Here is a 20064-nt window from a genome sequence, read left to right as displayed (position 1 = left end):
CAAACCCAGTTACCAGTTATGCTAAATCACCAGTTGAGATCCACACACCCCACCAGAGTCCACATGCAGTGCCCCACGGAAAGACAGTGCCAGAGTCAAGTATTTTTGCATCCACGATTCGATAAAGAAAGTGTCAATTGAGAAGGGCAACAAGAATATATTTATTGATATCTAAGTTTATGGAACAATGACTCAGCAAGAACAAATAGCTTCCCAATGTTAAATGTATTCTGTTGTAATTATTATGTTTCCATTAAATATATATGTTCAAGTTATCAACTACTAGTTCTATTTGATTTTATCTTGCAAATATTCTGTAGTAAAGGTATATTTCTGAACTTTTTGTTAGTTGCAGTAGAGTGTACACTGTGTACCTTTTTGCATTTCTTGACATTTGTCACTCACAGCTAATCAGTGGGGAGTTTGTTTTCAATCAACAAGCTTTATCACCAAGCTCCACCCACTTTCATAGACCATAGACAGATACATTTACAGCATATAATCACAAGATATAAAGCATTCCCACTGGCTGAAATCTTTCGGGTATGGTACAAGTAATCTTGGTTGTCTCACATCCCAATGATGAATTCTTTGATTCAACTATGCCCACCAACATCAGCATCTAATAAACGACTTTTAGGACTGCTGGCAGTAATAGTCATGGTTACGTCATTCATGTCATCATTCTGTGAGGAAAATATGTTGTAATATTCTCCTGTGATTTGAGGATGCCACCTTTGTGAAACTAAACTGAGAAAAGTGCGCATGACAAGAAATATATAAACTTGTAGCATTACAGACGATAGCTTCAGAAGCCAGATAGGCTTTGGTATTGCCATAAGGAGTTACACTACCCCGTAAACAAGGAATTCATGATGTTGATATGGACAAGTGACTTCCTACTCCAGTTTCTTTCAATATGTGAAATATTTTAGTTGCCAAGATAATTTCATTTTATTAATGGGAGCCAACTGGCAACTAAGCAATAAATACAGATCTCAAAATGATAATTTAGGTTGCAACTTGGAAGGCTGTATACTGCAAATTTGATAAGAAGAAAAAAAAATGTAAAAGGTCAATAGATATTGACACTCTGCTTACCTTCTAGTACACATGACATATGATGGTCTCAACATGGCAACTACAATGTGACACTTTCACTCACATGAGAAGCAGTGTTGCCATAGCGGCAGCAGAGACAAGAAGAGGGCTGCATCAGCGTAACTGGGGTAGGATTTGAAGATGCTGGTGAGGAATACCAACATATACAGTTGGAACACTGGGCTGTCCCTGCAATATACAACATTACATCAATATCACATCAAAACCACAATACCCTGATCCTTGGAAAAAAAATATCTAGTGAATAGTATGTCTATGTTATAGTCAGTGTCTATAATCAGGAAATATGTATATCGATTGATTCACTAAGGCAAATAGTATACTTGTACCAAATAAAAAAAACAATAATACCTTACCATGCTATATTCTTTTGTAGGTGGCACCCACGTATAGTAGGGTAGGCCTCAAATGACATGATTTACCATCACTATAAAAAATTGCTGAAGCTGACTCCTTGAAACACATTACCCATTAGTGAAATTAAACTTACTTTGTAGTATATATTACTATTTAAGTTTGTTAACTACATATAAGTATGGTGAAAAAAGGACCAAAAATAGAAACAATCAAGGAAAAATAGCAACATATTTAATGTGGCTTGGGTATCAAAGGAGCAAGTAGTCATGTAAATTGTTATTCAGAAGACCAAAACCCATTACAGAGACACTATTTTCACAAACAATGTACAATATCCACAAAGCAACATAAATTTAGAAAAAATTCTGTAGGTCTCCATGGAAAATATTGAGTATTTGCATGCCCAAAGATAGCTAGGGGTGTCAATCCTAATATCTAAAAAGGGAATAACTCATTATCTAGACATAATGAATCACATATTATGCTTGTCATTGATAATTGTTTAGATGTAACATAATAGGCATTTAGATATTCTACAGTGCTTTCTGTTTATCCATTTAGCAATTAAATAATCATAAATAGCTTTGCTTTTAATACCAAATACAGAGAGAAAAAATATTTTAGAAATTCAGGGAGAAGAATAAAATGTGCCAAGTTAATAAAATAATGTGTAGGAACTCTACACACTGTTTTCCCACTGAACCTGAACATTCAGAGATGCATTGGAACAGTTATTTTTTATTACTTATCAGCTCATGTTTGGGAAGGATAGCAAAGGTACATGTTGCAGGTTTCCACAATCATAAACGGACATGTCGTTGCTTCTACCACCAATTATGTAGAAGACAGGGCACACCAAGGAAGGCAATTCGTCATGGTAAACTCGCATGCAATGGCTTGAACTGGGGTTCGCACGAACTATTGTATCCAACGTCTTTAACTGCATCGGAAAAGTTTTGAGACAGCTTGTTGATGAGATTACGGAAGATCAAAGCTACTTTTGCATGTGTTATTTATTATGAGATGGAAGCGGTGTGGTAACTCCAGACAGGAGTATGCAAGTTAATCCTGTTATTAGTCTCAATAATCTTAATGTCAAGCAGAACAGGGTATCAATTGAAATAGTAAATCACCAGTCTATTTATGTTTTATCACAAATTTCACATTTGACCAAGTTTCCTGTTCATTCATCTAAGAGATATGATTATGCTTGCATGGGTACTGTACTCAAGAAAATACAGTATGAGAAATATGCCTCTAGATTTTTTGTTTGTTGTTGGTCTGGAAAACTAAATGTGTATTGATACCGTTTAAACATTTAAAGTAAGAAACAAATATTGCATACTTAATTAGGTGTTCCAGGTGTCACTGACATGATTTGTTTTGTAGAACCACTACTTATAGAATAACCCACGAGGTACGAGTGGTTAATGAAAATAAGTCATGTTTTAAATGTAAAATAAAAAATCATGTGAAAAAATGAAAAAACCCAAAATGAAATCATGTTGTTGATATGAAATTATATTTCTTGTCTTACAAATCTAGAATAAGTGAAATTGTAGCAAGTAAAACATCTGAATGAATGGCATGGATTTGTGAATGAATGGGATGAGAAAAAAAAAGTCCTGTTGTACAATGATCAACTGACCAATCAGCTTCGGGAATCACTAATTGCACACTGTGTAAATATCAAAAGGATATTACACTGCATATTTGAGCCCATATGGGTAATAATGTATTGACATCTCCTTGTCACTTAGTACCATGAGTGCTGCAACTTTCACCATAATAACGCTACACTTTTCTTCTATTGCCAACTTGGTTAAGATTATTCCTAGACATGTGTACATGTTTTAACATTATTCCAGACATGAATTTAAATGAAAGTCAAGAGAATGTGTAATTTTCACACCTGCGACACAAACTCCAAACCCTAAGATTGTCAAGACACTGACATTATGCCACAGTCGCTTGGATTGATGGGAGGAAGAGGCCCTGGGAAACTATTAGACAGACAGACAGACAAATTTATTCGGTACTTCAGGCCACCAGCCCATAATACAATGGAAATATACTGTATATATATATATATATATATATATATATATATATATATATATATATATATGTATATATATAGAATGCCTTTGTGAATATATTATCATTAATTTTTGTTATCAAGATTTTTGTCAACTCTGATACATTAAATGGCACATGAAATTAAAAAGATAAATAAAGTTGACTTGCCAAGAGATAATTATGCTTATACCTTCCTACATATATATATTGGCCAAAACATAAACACATTTATATAACTGGAGGTGCATTAATCAAAACACCAGCACAATGACAAAACTGGAGATGTATTTGCCAAAACTAGGCCTGTGACGGGGAGATAAAAAAATGGACTTGTGTACCCATTTGTCACCGTTTTTTCTTGATGTCATTTAAATTTATGTCACCTTATTTATCAAAAGTTTACATTTTGCTTGTTTCAATTATTTACAAGGCTTTAAATGGTAAAAGTACACCACCCATTCACATAAAAGATGATGTCGTCTAGAAACACACAGTGTAACTGCTGACAAATCAATGCTTGCCGTTTGATTATTAGCAAAACAAAGGGAGGCAGCTCGGGCAATATTGGTTCATACACGAGAGGACATATATACAAAGATAAAACATAAATCATTTTGCGTTACAAATATGAAAATATTCCAAATTTTAAAGCTCTGTAAGTGTTTGAAGAATGACTTCAATAAAATATTATCACAATAACCACAAAAAAACAAATTACAATGTCTATTATAGATTTAACCTCACAGTTCACAGTTCACATTTAAATAATCCTTAAAAGAAATACTATTCATATGTTGTATAATACTGCATACTGCATAGAGATGCAAAATTAGTTATGAACGATTTTGAAAACAGGTTACAACCAGACTCTTCAAGCCTTCTACAATCTAGATTATAATTCATAATTATAACATGAATATGTATGGGCCTTTAATTCTTCTTATGAATTCATTAAATTGGTATGATTGATTTTAGCTGCACGTAATGTGGATTGAGTTTGAAACAAATGTTATGCTGTGATGAAAACATTGCCCTTTAAAGGGGCACTAATCTCTTGCTTCTCCTCGGCTGTCTGACACTGCAGGCTAGGGCTCACTAGCTGCTGTGAGTCGATTTGCTCGTTAACGCAACTGAGTGTGACAATAGACTGGGCTACCATCTACAAGGAAATAAACTGGGAGGCAATATTAGTAAAATCTAAATTTTTTTTACATTTGTATACTTATCCAACATTACTCCGTATTGCATTTACTGCTGTCTTTTGACAGAGATGAACTGTGTGAGATCCAGCTGCTGAAGAAAGTTGTCCCAACCAGTACAGGAAGCAGCGCCTTCTCACAGTCGGCAGTTGACCCAGAAGTCATGACGTCACATCAAAACACATAACTGCTTTAAACATATAACATCTGAAACTTTGTGGGGAGGCAGCGTAGCGAAGGGAGGGCACTTTATCAGACAGCATGGCTGGTGGGCATACCTTCAGATGTGATCCATAATAAACCTTCGTCAAGGTCCGATAAATCCGCACCACAAGTGATGACCGGAGCGAATGGGAAACGCAGGAGAGCCCTCTTGTCTGGAGGTGAGGAACACCGGAGAGGTAGACAGGCACCGCTCGGGGTATCAGAGAATCAGCGGCATCGGCGTCAACATCTACGACCATTCCTGTCTTCAGGAAACAAGAGTCGAAGCAAAAAGGAAACACCCGAATAGGTAACCGAAATAGAATGAGGCTGGTAGCCAAAAACTAAAGCTAAGAGCGAATGCGGAACGCAAGAGAGACGTCTTTTCTGGGGTGATAAACACCAGAGAGGTAGACGGGCCCCGCTCAGGGTATCGGAGAATCAATGGCGTCGGTGATTGGTGACCTGTAGGACAACCAGGGACCAAAACTGTGAATGCCAGCGACATCTTCCAAGGCTACATCACGGAGGTAGTGGTTGGCGAAGGTGGTGTCCGATCACCAAGAACAGGCTTCAATGAGCGACTGGATGGAACAGTTATACTGTGAAGAGCCATGGTAAATGTGATCGCCCTGATTTCGTGTGGGTTGATAGCCTTAGGAGGAGGGTCCAATCCGGTGGCTTTATAAGCTTGGAGGATGACCGCCCGAAAGCCACAGGGAAAAGTATTCCGGTTGACCAACGACTGCAACGAAGGGCAGACTGGCAGAAAAAAATGTGTTTCCTAGACTTGCAGCAGGCTTTAGTTCGTCGTAGAAAACCTTCAGTGCTCTTACTGGGCATAATAAAGCTCATCCTCATCCTAGGCACCAACAATGGACGAGGAGGTAGGGGATAATGATTGATCTATCAGGATGTCCTGGGAGTTGATTCTTTACGATGAAGTCCCAGCATGGTACCTGATGAACGATACCCTGAGTACCGCGTTCGAACCGGACACGGAGTACGTCGAGGGCGCGGAGCTCATTGACCCGAGCGGAAGTAGCCGAAACCAGTAGAAACACCGTCTTCTTTCTTAGGTCTTAGAAGGTAGATGTGTGGAGTGGTTCGAATGGAGCCGTCAGAAGAGAAGAGCGTTTAAGACCACATTCAGATCCAACACAGGCGGTCTGAACTTGGCCTTCTGGTCTTCAAGATGGAACGAGCACAGCCAGGCCTGTAGTTCGGGAATTTTCGTCATTCTCCGATCGCCGAAGATGGCAAGAACGAAGTTGATGGCGACCAGGTATGTGGAGATGGTAGAGCCCTTCAACCGACGGGTGCTGCGCAAGTACAGAAGGAATTGAGCCTGGAACTTCGGTGACGCTGTCATCTAATTCTGGTGTTTGTCTGAACAGAATACCTGCAACAAGCACCATTTATTATCATTCAGTCCCAATAGCCTTGGCCGCTCTAGCCAAATAGCCCTTGGCGTGCAGAAGAAACCCTTCTGGTTTCAGTGTGTGGCAACTGACTGTGTGGACAGAGCAGAAGGTTGGACCACGCCAGAAGTTCCAGGGGTTGTCTCTCGTGATGTTTCCGAGCTCGATAAACCAACTTCTGGCCAGCCACCAAGACGCGACCAAAATCAGTGTCAGATGCCGAGTGGCCTGGATCTTTGAAGAACCGTGGGAGTGGGAACAGAAGGCGGAAAAGCGTACGTGTGTAATCCTTCCCAGGGAAAACTGAAGGCGTTCACTGCCACAGCGGCCGGTTCTGGCACCGGTGAAATGTAAGGCGACAGCTGGCAGTTCAGAGATGTGGTGAACAGAATGATGTTTGGTGTGTCGATCATTTGATATAGTCCAACGAAGACCTCTGGGTGGCAGCGACCTAGTTAGTCCTGGACAGAGCCTGTGCCAGAACATGCTCTCAACCTGGTGAGTGCAAGACAAGCTCCTTTTTCTTAATGTAAAGGTCCAGGCTGACCAATAAGTCGAGGAAGCGGAAGGTCTGGTTTAGCAGGGATGGAGAGTGGAGAGTACGCTGGTTCCTCAAACACCACACCATGGTGATGTCAATTGACATGATCAACAGGGCATTGCCAAGAATTCTCTGCCAGCAATTGACGTCCTGGATAAGCGCTTTTATCTCGAGGGTGTTGCTGTGCCAATGGTGTTGATATCCGGATCACAGTCAGTCACAACGTTGGCTGGTGTGGGCAATCCCAGAACATTGGCAGTGGAAGAGCGGGAAGTCATGGTAAATGAGGTCATCTACAAGACTGCAAAGTTGAAAAGTCAGCAACAGGGGTCTCCGATCGTGTACCGTCGTGTACGCGGAGAGGTGTGCTCGCCTGCCAACCAAACCCCAAGTAGACGAAATAAACCAGCTCCGCAATCGACCGCCGAGGCATCAACGTAACCGGGTAGTCGGAAGTCCAGGCAATGAGTCCATGAGAGGATGAGGAAAAACTGTAAAACTGTGGTGCAGGTAGTTTGCACCGTACTGAATGAAGTAATGTGATCGTTTCCATCCCCTGAGCGTTGTGTTAGAGCTCCTGTTCTTATATCGAGGTGACGATGAAGGACGACAACACGATACTAGGCAAGTAGTCAACAGGGGTCGATGGAACGGTTGTGGGACGAAGTAGAAAATCGACGCTGTATCTGGTAGCCAAGGCTGAAGATATGAAAATGTCGTAGATGTCAACGAAGAAGACAGTGGATGTCGTCATCGTCGAATCGTGGGGCCAGTGCAGAGCGATATGTGCAGAGTCAATTATGATCCCGAGAAGTGGGTACCCAGTAGTCTATGAAGAAGGGGTCAAACAGGCTTGATGAGCCTGAACAGTGAAGATCTGCCAGTTCTGATACAGATGCTGTACACCAGAAGCTCTGTTTCGATTGAAACCCGCATGTCATCTCACCGAAAGTGTTGCGCTTTAAACGACAGGGTTAAGGAGAACATCGCCAGTGGGCAACTTGAATCAGACCCAATGTCTATTGGTTGAAAGATTCCTTCCTGGAAGTTGAACAATAGTAACGATCCCACAGACGTACGGGAGAGCCGCAACAGGAGGGGCGACAATTGAAAGACGTGGTTTCACCTTGCATCTATGAGATGTCAGTAATGGAAGCAGATGTCAGTGGCCCCGGAAAGGCAATTGCTGATGGTGCCCCTTATGCCGAGGCAGAAGATCGGTTGAGATACTCAGCTTGTTGACCTGGGCGCCGTGAGCGCCGGAAAGCTTGAGGCGCCGGAGAGCTTGAGCCATCAGCGGCGTCAGAAGTGCCGGGAGCGCGTTACGGCATGTTTCCAAGTTTCCGCGGTTTCCAAGTTGTAAGCCATATCAGAGGGACGACCAGCACGTTGAATGAGGTGTGTCCTGGATACTCGTATCGAGTTGAAGGAGCACAGCAACAAAGGACTGCAACATCGGCACAGCGTTGTAAAAGTACAGGGCGTCGTACAATCAAATTTGTTCCCATTGCAACAAGTGCAGCGAGGCAGAAAATCTGGAATTTAAGCAAAACATAACTATGTGGCAAAACCACAAAGCATAATGTGAGTGAGTGAGTGAGTGAGTGAGTGAGTGAGTGAGTGAGTGAGGTTTAATGCCGCTTTTAACAGTATTCCAGTAATATCGCGGCGTGTCAAAAACTTTGTATTTTATTGAAGTTTATTAGAGCAAACAATTACGCTAATAGGTAGCGAAAAGGCAAAGCTTTAAGAATAAAACATAACCATGTGGCAAAACCACAAAGTACGGGAGGCATAATGTAACTCAAAAACTTTATATTTTATTGAACTTTATGAGAGCAAACAATTATGCTAAAAAGTAGCGAAAAGGCAAAGCTTTAAGCATAAACATAATACATAAGTTTAATGTATTACTCAAGGCAAAGAAAGACTTCAAAATGCAGAATACAAAATTACGTGGCCACGTGGTGAATGGCAAAAATGGCGGGAAAGAAACAAAATGGCCAGGACAACATTGGGCCCATAAATTACTGTGACTAGAGCCACAAACGAGCGATAAACGTGACAAATTTCGAATGGGAAGACCCTTAAGGTAACAGCCCATAAACAGGTAGCAGCATACAATGAATGCAGAAACATGCAAAATATAGAAACAATAAGCTTTAATTTCCACAAGGGATACAAATTACGTCCGTCTGTAGAGGTGACAAAGCAGTAATGTGTTTTGATGTGACATCATGACATCCGGTTCATGTGCCGACTGTGAGAGGGCGCTGCTTCCTGTACTGGTTGGGAAAACTTTCTTCAGCAGCTGGATCTCACACAGTTCATCTCTGTCAAAAGACAGCAGTAAATGTAATACGGAGTTATGCAGGATAAGTTAAAAAAAATTGTTTTACGCATTTTTGAACACTGATTGGTTACCCGTAATCAATGAAGATTTCGACAAAGGGTGCACGTTAATTTATTTCTTCAGCCTAAACAAACAGACAAAAAGAACGGTGGAAGCTCATCAGTGAAAGCATTTCAGAATTAGGATTGTGTGGATAATACAATTTTTATTCATCCATGTTTTCTGGTATAACCTACACTTGTGTGTTTGTCATCATTCACTTGATGCTCAGTTAATGAATTTATTACAGGTATAATTAGTGGCAGCACCACTCCTTTTACCCCACAAAGGTTCCCATTTGGCATTTCTTGTGTCTGGGTTAATTATTCAATCTAAATCCAGGTTTGAAGTGAGGTGAAATGTGTGTTATGTAATATGCACATGGCAGCCCAACAAGAGATGAATGATCAGTTGAATTACTTTTTGGTAAATCAACGGATCAGTCTTAGCCATGACAGGATCAACAGAAAATATGTTGATTGATTAATCACTGTTATCTTGCACAGTGGATATGTCAAAAGTAAGTGTTTACATGTGTAGGTTCACTAAAGCAGACAGAATACACTCATATCATGGCACTTCATGCCGATGTATAAACAACATACTTTGCTCAAAGGGTTAACCAATAATATGTTCATTGATTGCTCATTCTTATCTAACTCAATGGATTTATTTTATAGAACTGTAGACATTATGAAAATAGTTGTCACATGGGCTTTCTCAGCTGACCTTTGAGACTTGACACCTATGTGAAACACCTGAAACAATCTAAGTGCTCAGTTGAGAAACAAACACGGGTTATAATTTCCCGAAACGCTATATACATTTTAAAATATTTGATTGTTACAGAGACACGTGACATCGAATAAGTTTCTTTGTACAGCTGCAGATGTATGGGATATTGTTCCTTTATGTGGATATTCATGGTAGCTGCCTAAAATTATACATTTAACTTTGGTAGGTTGTAATTATGATTTTTGCATTTTGTTTTCATTCATTTGCTGTAGCATTGAACAGAATTCATTCTCGTTCCTCTACGTCTTGATTGGGAAGTTCGTCGATGCGCGATAGACGTTGTTTTCATAAGTCTTTTCCTTTGTAAGCGTGTATATGTTACAGTCAATGTGTAAAATGTGATTCACTCAGGCAATTTATAAAATGTCTAAATATTTCATTTATTTAACAGATTGACTAAAAATGATTTAGACGTTCAAAAGGGCTTAAAAACATCACAATAGATTAATTATGCTAGGATTAGAAGCCAAACAATATAGAAATGTACTTTTTATTGTAACATTTTCAGACACTTGGTGATGATATTAATAATAAAGATGTTTGGAATTCGTTATCATAATAATACAGATGGACATATTTTTTCAGTCAATTTGTAAAATAACTGAATATTCAGGCATTTAATAAACTTCATTATCATAATAATACAGATGGACATATTTTTTCAGTCAATTTGTAAAATAACTGAATATTTAGGCATTTAATAAATTAATAAATAAGTAAAATGTTTACACATTTTGACTGTAAAAAAAATACACACGATAAAATAAGCAATGCACAGGTGAAATATTTACTTTGTGTTGCAAGTTAAAAAAGTGTTAACGAAAATCGCACAATTACCAAGCAAGTGACTTATCAAATCTTCTTCACCATTTCCGATGCTACCCACAAAGATACCTATATTTCCTTATTATTTCCAAAAATGTATTTCCTTTTGTTGATCAATGTGACCATACGCCCTTGTACTATCAATAAAAGTGACAAATGCGCTTACGAATGGAGCGGCATAGGTAGCGAACTGGTCCAGATTTCTGCTATATCATCTGGGTACTCACAGGGAAAAAACAAGAACAAAAGAAACAACCAGTCCTGGGGAATTGCTTTAGATCAGTGCCCCTTTAACTATTCTCAAGAGGCTATAGGTCCCATACACATATGCACAAATTTCATGAACTGTGTGTATTTACATTGTGAATATGATATATTTCTGTCGATGTAATATCAATCGGTTATTTCTTGTTTGATGCGTTGAAATTTGGAATGGAGTCGGAAATGTTTGATTTGAATATGTTTTGCTTTGTTAAAGTTATAATATGATCTAAAACATCATTTCGTTTTTGTTAATATCCTATTAAAATTGTCATTTATGAAAATTCTAGTTCTATTCCAGTTCTGTCTTTTAACCATTTTGCAAGGTTGTTCCAGACATGTTTTACAATTCACACTCAAAGAACATGTGCATTAATAAGGTTTGTTGTTGTTACAAACATTGCAAAGAAATTATTTTTTAGATCCCATTTTGTACAGAAAACTCGTTTGTTGGTATAATTCTATGAATAATACTGTATTGGATCCTTTTTTGTTCTGAGGACATGTTATATCTGTGGGGGCTACGATTAATGATTTGCCAATCATTTTCCATCATGTTAAGGCCAAGATCTAGTGCCAATCTTTGAATGAATTTTGGGGAAATACCATTTGATGAGATACCTATTTAATATATCATAAAACAGTCTGCACCCCCCGCCCTCTCATCCAAGTATTCAAGGAAATATGGTATAAAGTGCATATGAAACTTAGATGTTAGAGATATATTCTTACGCTTGAGATATTGTTTTATTGCCTGGATAAGATTAGAATATGCTGAAAGTCTTATAACTGTATACTAATAAATCTAGAAAATTTCCATCCTCATCTATCAAATGATTTATAAGATTCTAGTAAAATTGTAGATATTTTTTTTATTTGTATGCTTATCCTGCATTACTCTTTAATGCATCTACTGCTTGATCTTGACATAATGGAGAGCTGTGTGAGGTCTTTCTGAAGAAAAAGTTGTTTCAACTGGCTGAGAGGACAACCCTATCACACAGCTCCAATGTTACCACAGAAATGATGACATCACGGATAAGCACATTACTGCTAAAAGCCAGAAGCAGCTCTGCTCAGCTGGGTCCCATTAGACGTAGTAATGCAGAATAAGTATACAAATATAAAAAATATATTGGATTTTACTCGATTTTTTAACTTATCCTGCTTTACTCCTTAATGCAACTGAATCCGACAGAAACGGTGGCGGGCATACCTTCAGATCTGATCTTCCATCTGAAACTCTCCTAGATCCATCAGCCAATCAGTTGTCAAAGGTGGTATGCACCGGTGAGGTAGGAGTTACACAGTAGGAGTTCTTGTTCATCCTCCGCTCCTACTATCGATGATTGTGGTGCGATAAGGCAGGATCTGTTGGGCTGTCCTGGGAGCTGGTTCTTAGCAACAGAGTCCCAGCACAGTTCAAGGTGAACAGCTCCATGGCGTCATCTATCTCTCTGAGATCGACAAACCAGCCCCTTGCTGGCCATCAGGATGCAACCAAAGTCAGATCGGCCTCTGCATAAATTTTTTCTTTTGGATGACCCTGGGAAGGAGTAAAAAGGGTAAAAAAGCGTACGCTTTTAGATCTTCCTAGGGAACGCTGATGGCGTCTACTGTCCAAGACTGTGGATCTGACTGGTGGCAAACAGATCTATGTCAGGGCAACCTCGTTGCAGACAAACAAGAGCAAAGGCATCTGTATGGAGCTTCCACTCTATTGGAGCGACTTGGTCTGGTCTGGTGAGGGCGTCTGCCAGAATGTTGCGGCAACCTGAGATGTGTCGGACCCGGATTTTGGAGCCCCAGCTTGAGGAACCGGAACATTTGCTGTGGTGATTGAGTGTACCGGAGGCGCTCCTGCCAGTGTGTTGTCGCCTGAGTGCCCTCAACTTTTTGATGTGCCATGTGTGATGTGCGCAGTCCTGAGGACGTCTGGTCCTCTAGATGCGCACCTCAACCTGTAGAGGCCTCAATGCACAGGTGGGGCATCGACGAAAAGGTGGGACGCCAGCGATAACTCTGTGAAGAAGATGCTTCCTAAGACCTTCAACTCTGTTGTCCACCAGGTGAAATGACTCCTGAGTTGGGGAGTACCGCAACAGATCGGCCCTGCAATGCGCCAACATCTGTTGGATCGGATGCAAGTGTAATTGACCTCAGCTCGTTAACTGCATGACGATACATGGAAAACTGTGTTGTCAGCAAACCAATGCAAATCCCAAGGCATCAACATAAGGGTAGAGGAGATCGAAGCTGCATCATGTAGATAAGGTTGAAAAAATAGAAACCTTTGGTCTGAAAGATCGCACTGTACAAAGTAAGGTGATTACCAGGGAATGGAAATAGACGTATAGGCTCTCCCATTCTTATATCGAGGTGACGATGAAGAGAGGAGCCTCGTCACTCTTCTGTGTAGTCATAGGAGGGTGACTGAGCCGTCATGGGAAGAATCATAAATTCAACAATTTATCTCATAGAACAGGTTGAATATATAAAAAAAGTTCGTAAGAAGTACAAAGTGATCATTTCCATCCCCTGGGCATTGTGTAAGCGCTCCCCTTCTTCTACCGAGGGACTTTGAGGTGTGGTGTCTTGTTCACTGCGCATGTTGGTATCAGATGTCTACTGTAGTCAGTGACTCGGCCACATTGATGTACAGCGACAGGCGTCCAGTCGAGTTGCAGTATTACATATAAGCTCCAATTAGGTCAGTTGACCTAATTCCGGTCGAGGATGTTTGCAGTCAGAGAGTTCTTGATATGTGACATGTAAATCACCCTGCTCTGTAAACTGGAACCCTGCATAGAGTCAAAGATAAGGTTCAATCTCTACACATGGACAATCACCTGTGAAACCTGTGGTTGACAAACAAGTGGTGTTTCCAAATTCTGTGTAGAATGTATGTGTATGAATGTTGGGAACCCTTAAGCATATGACGATACTGTCAAATCTTGAATCGGTCATGAAGTTGTAATCATCAACTTTGGTGCAGATGATGTCTACCAGAAGCCACAGGAAGGGAAATCTTTGAGAGTACTACCCCCCCCTTTCCGTCGAATCGTTCAACCAACATTGATAGACAGGGAGAATTGGCAGGAACTTTCACAGAACCCTCACCATAAAGTCAAGCTTCCAAGGGCTTAGGAAACGTTTGAGCACAGTTTTATGGAAGCCAATCATGTGTCCAGCGATCTCTCTGATCTCTTAGAGGGTAGTCTGCCATGGGGAATGCAATACACCGGCCTCATAAGCCTGAAGAATGAGAACACATAGCCACAAGGAGATCTTGTTATGGCTAACATCTGTCTGCGAGGTTATCCCAGGTGTGTCCATTATCTCCGTAGGGATGGAGACATTGACTGATGAACCCGAAACACAAGACCGGATGAAGCTGGGGTTAGATGTGCCACACGTGTCCAAGCTAGCTAGGCATGTGTGAAGGCGCCTGTAGAGACGCCTGTGAATATGCCAGGGGATGCGGCTGGAAAGGCGCTTGTAGAGATGCTGTAGGAGCCGGGGGACCCGAGACTGTTGGAAAATGGAAAGCCCAAAGCCCGGAAGCACTTGTAGTGTAGACTGCATACTACTGGTACCCTACTGGTACGTCTGCTGCTGAACCGGTGTGACTGGGCGTGACTGGGTGACCCAGCTGCCGCAGTCGAGTAGATCGACGTTGTCGTGGTCAGCATCGGTGCCCAGGTGGAGATGATGACAGAGGTGGTGGGTGACAGGGATGTCTACTAGGACTGGGACGGGTAACTCGGGTACTCGGGTCGGGTAGGTACTGAGTAGGACCCGGGTACCCACAGGACTACCAACACCTGTGGTTAGTCATGTGATATATTGTTTCATGACAAAAATTCACAATACACTGTATAACTACATGGTGACACGACAATTTTAAGTCTCTAATGTTTGCATTTCTTCATGACTATGAACACGTTCCTTCTGACTTATATATGTTTGAACAAAGCTAAAATGTCAGTCAACTTCAGTGTATGCATGACCACATCATTTACACATGTATCCAAATACATTCCGCCAGGGCTACTGTCAAACTATTCCCAATCGGACATTTTGTACACATCTCTTGACACCAACAGCGGGTACCCGGGTAGGGTCGGGTAATAGGGGTGTGGGTACCCGGGTAGTAAAATTGGACTCGTCCCAGCCCTAATGTCTACAGGCAATGAACAACAGTGCCTACAGGCAATGAACCAGGATGACAGGCGATGTAGCCAGGAGTAATAGGCTCCAATATGTGCAACATTTTCTGCTTTCGTTTATGGGCCTGCTGGGTCTTTTGATTATGAGATACCTGGGAATACCCGCCGAAAGCTGTGGGGGACAGTCTTTACAGCATGTAGACTGGGAGCACAGGGACGTACAATTTAGGCACAGTGAATGGGGATCCCACGCTGATTTGTAACATCGGCACTTATTACAAGATGGCATGTTATTTGCAATGAAGCAGAGTGTACTCACAATGCGTTTCCCCCGATTATGTGTGCTATAACCTTTTTTTCAGCCATGTAGGTTTATGAAAAACAAGTTTATGAGAACACCCAACAACACTTTAAAAACAATATAATTGCAAGAATACTTCAATGATGAAGTACCAGGCAACAGAAAAGAATACAGAACACAAGTAACGGTACAAGTCACCCCACGTAAAATATTAAGGATGGCTACTTAAAACAACAGGACACCTGATATTACTGTGGGGAAAACCGCACCAACGGGTGTCAAATAATTCTGCTATGGCGTAAATCCTATGAAATATATGAAGATACAAAACCGGATGCACAACATAGTTACAAGAAAAGTCCTTAAACACACGAGGGTTGAACAAGTTTATGAGAGTTAAAAAACACAGGTCCTGCTTCTGTGAGTGACAGCAGTAATGTGCTGATCTGTGACATCATCACTTCTATGGTCATGTGGGAGGTGTGTGATAGGGCTGTCCTCTTGGTTAGTAATGTTATAATATACCGGAGTGTTACCTATTCTTATATTTGTATTTTGCCATAACGGTTGTGATAATATACCTTTTTTTCTACTAAGCTTTCCCATGCATACAGAACATCTATCCTGAATACATTGGTCCTAATATCAATAACCCTTTCCGAAATATAGAATTGGTATTTCACAGAAAATCAGTTTGTGTTGGTGTTATACTATTAAAAAACTGGTAAGTTTAGAGTGTGGCTGTGATGGAACAAACAGTGATTGTATTTTAAATATCAGACACTCTCATATCTCCCTCTCCATAAGATTTTACTGATTTTTTCTGGTTTACTTTTCCATATAAAATGAAAAGCACAGGGTTTCTTTCATAAATCTTTCACTTGGATAAGGTAGGGTTAAGAAAAGGTGGGTTAGTTTTTGGTAAAATAAGACTTTTTAGTACAGTAATTCTACCTAATGGGGTCAGGTCACATGCTAACCAAGAGTCCATGATGATTTTTATAGTTTTACCTTACTTGACGCTATAACAGTGCTTTAGCTTCCCTACCTTATACAAACAGACAGTATTGGAACGAAGAAACAGTTTAAACAGACTAAAGCCCGTGCCTCGGCATCCACGAGTTATCCCTCTTGGCCCCTACTCCTCATATATTCTTCTCTGTCTGCCCTATCGCCAGACCGTCACCAGCACTCGCCAGCTATTGCTTGATCGTCGCCAGCTTTCGCCGGACCATCGTTAGCTCCATCAGTCGCCGTCCAGTCGCCAGGACGCTTTTTCGTCTCGTACTGTTAATCTCCTACCATCGCCACTCAGTGCCCTTTGTCGTCTGGTGCCCTTACATCACCTCGTCTTCCTTCGGATGATGATCAACATTTTGTACCGGACTATAACGAAGCGTCTCGACCAAGTCTCTCACTCCTGCAGATACACTTGCTTGGCTTGTGGAGCATCTCCCTTGTGCCTTGCCTGGGCAAGGCACCTCCCCAAAGGTGGAACACAAAGTTTCGGAGTCTGGAGAAGTTGTCCTCCCACGTGACCAGTTGGTCACTGATGTGGCCAGCTCATTAGACACTGCTTTTACAACACTGCCTGTCCAGCCGTCTATTCAAGTCCTGAGATTCCGCAAGGAGCATTACCCTTTCTACTCTATGGACCAATGTCTACCCTCCTGTTGATGAACATCCCTTCCACCCTCTTTCCAGACAATCTCTGCTGAGATCTCTTGTAATACAGTCCGCTATCCTGAGGGCTTATCGTCAAGCAGACTTACCACCATCAACAGCCTCCAATCCACATGAGATTCGTGCCCTGTCCTCTTTGCTGGCCCTCCATGCTAACGCCTCTGTCCGGTCCATCATGGAGGGGTGCTTCTGGTCATCTACTACTGTCTTTGACAGCCATTATCTTCGCAACATTTCTGTGGAGTATGTCAAGGTTACGCATAGCTTTGGACCACTTGTCCTGGCCTCGCAGCTGAACAAACCCCGACGCCGTTGACCGTGCCATTTCCGAGGAACGAGGCTGTCCCCACTGGCCCCGCTGACGCCTCTTGCCAAGGTAGGACCATCTCTTATGCTGTTCCTCTTGGGTTGCTAGTAATGTTCTATCTGTACCTAGTAAAGTTTTGGTCCTGTTTTACCCCCTCTTTTTGAGACGGACAGGGAATTGCTTTTACCGTGTTCTCTCTACCTTCAGACCACCATTCTGTCTGTCTGTATAACGTAGAGAAGCTAAAGCACTGTGTAGCGTCAGGTAAGTGAGGGGGTGAGTGAATGAGTTGTGTTTAACGCCATTTTTAGCAGTATTCCAGTTATATCAGGGCATGTCAGCTTAATGTGGGAGGAAAGCCCAAAGAGATGCAGGTCTTAGACGTTTACCACTTCGGTGAAATCCACGAGTAAGGTATGGTACTGACAAACCTAGAAACATAATCGGGGCAAACCAGGATTCGAATCCACAATAATAGGTTTCCGGCGTGCCCAAGGGACGCAACTCTGCACAGCAAAATGCGGCACCTTAGATGACCACCCGTGCCCCCGCGTCAGGTAAGTATGAAAACATTGCATTTAATAAGAAATGCTCATGTTTGTTTTTGTAATTTCTTTCCGCCATTTCTGCCAAATTCTGAGCAAAAATAATACCGAGAAGAGAAAAACATTTTTGATCAATCTAAATTCCAACTTTTGCAAATAGTTTTATCAGAGAAGAGTTGTGAGCCTAACCACAACACTTGCATTTTGCTTGTGTTAATATTTAGGCCTGAAAAAGACGCATATGTATAAGGAGTTATCATTGTGTTTTGGAAACATTTTTCAGTTCCATCTAATATGAGAGATGTATTGTCTGCGAATTGGGAAATTAGATATTCTATCTCATCAATACTTATTCTGTTTATATTTTTATTAGTGCATAGCATTATTGACAAAATTTCAGTACATAACTCAAATATATAAGGAGATAAAGGGTCACCTTGTCTACATCCTCTTGTTACTTTAAAAAAATCTGAAGCAAAAACACAAGATTTCATATTTCATATAAGGTTGTTATCAAGTGCTTAACTGAAGGTCCAAAGTTAAAAAGTCAAAGGTCCTTTGATAAATCCTAATCTACTGAATCAAACGCTTTTTCAAAGTCTATAAGTAATAACAATCCTGGGATTTCCATGCATTCAGTAAAGTCCATAAAAAACTAATCTAGTGTACTCATCTATGTATCGTTTTGACATAAAACCTATTCAATCCTCATTAATTATTGTTGGCAGGACATTTTTAATTCTATTTGCTATTGTTGCCCTCTGCTATCTTATAGGAGACATTTATAAGTGAAATTGGTCTCCAGTTTTTTAAGTGCTGCTTTGGTTTGTCTTATTTTGGAAAGCATGTTATTAGACCATGTCTAGAGTACAGTGACAGTCTACAGCAATCTTGGTATTTACCTTTGTATCTATTTGACACATTTTTACAATCTCTACCTTCATGTTTATCATGAGCTGTTGTTGTATTGCTGGTTACAACTGGTTGTTGTATGCCTGTCAGTGTAAACATGAAGTCACACATACTAAATCAAATTGTGTATAGATCTAGGCCTACATCCTATATGATAAATAGTGACATAAAAAATTATAAGAATTGACTTTCACTTTGTGTGAGTTCATAGAGTGGGGGCTTATCTCAATGAATAGCAAATACTCGCAAAACAACAACTGCATAAGACTAGATACTTGCTGCTGACTGACCTGAGTTTGACTGCAAGAGGCACAGTATATACAACAGCATTGATCTGGAAAACGCATATGAAGAAGATCCGGAAATGCTCAAACATCTCAGTGAAGAAATACCAGAAAACTCCAATATTGGGGCTGAGATCAGGGACAGTCAGGCTGAAACACATGAACACATGTACATACAGCATCTACAGCAACTACATAGTAGTTTGAAGCCCATCAGGCTTTGAATCAGCAGTTTTTTCAGCTCTCAAAGATGAAACTTCTATCTGAAGCAACATGGAACCAACCAAGTGGAACTGAATCTGTCCCTGTGGGGATTCTGGGATAGAATTAGTCCAAGTACAAGATATTAGATACAAGTTATCTTTACATTTAATTTCACTAATAAACACTTAGTGTGCAGCAGGTGTTATAGTGAGAACACAATTGTAACAAAATAGTGAAATTGTGTTAGTTCTACCAATGTACCAGAGGATATTTTTCATAAAAAACATAAACATCAAGTATTTGTCCTTCCATAAATTATATTGAAAAGCATGCTTATGAACATTTTCTACCTCAATGAAATGCAATGCACAATTTTCAGATCAAAAGATGAAAACACAGCATGTCACTGCTCTCACTCTTCTGCAAAGATGGTCAACACCTTATCTACTTTTGCTGCTGAGTA

At 40.6% G+C, this 20064-nt stretch overlaps 1 protein-coding gene across 3 annotated transcripts in view; it reads right to left on the bottom strand.

The window, feature by feature from the left end:
* The window catches only part of LOC139454191 (phosphatidylinositol glycan anchor biosynthesis class U protein-like), a 94525-nt gene that overhangs the window by 27116 nt on the left and 47345 nt on the right, over positions 1 to 20064 (bottom strand). For all 3 annotated transcript variants that reach the window (XM_071235757.1, XM_071235758.1, XM_071235756.1), the window contains exons 9-10: positions 19404 to 19547; positions 1166 to 1290 (exon numbers count right to left, since the gene is read on the bottom strand). In XM_071235757.1, the coding sequence (XP_071091858.1) occupies positions 1166 to 1290; positions 19404 to 19547 (269 nt within the window). The remainder of the gene's footprint in view (positions 1 to 1165; positions 1291 to 19403; positions 19548 to 20064) is intronic.

This window comes from Haliotis cracherodii, unplaced genomic scaffold, assembly GCF_022045235.1.
Source record: "Haliotis cracherodii isolate W230 unplaced genomic scaffold, xgHalCrac1.p SCAF_10, whole genome shotgun sequence".
NCBI lineage: Eukaryota > Metazoa > Mollusca > Gastropoda > Lepetellida > Haliotidae > Haliotis > Haliotis cracherodii.
The sequence above is the reverse complement of the archived record's forward strand: the minus strand, read 5'-3'. Positions and strand labels throughout refer to the sequence as shown.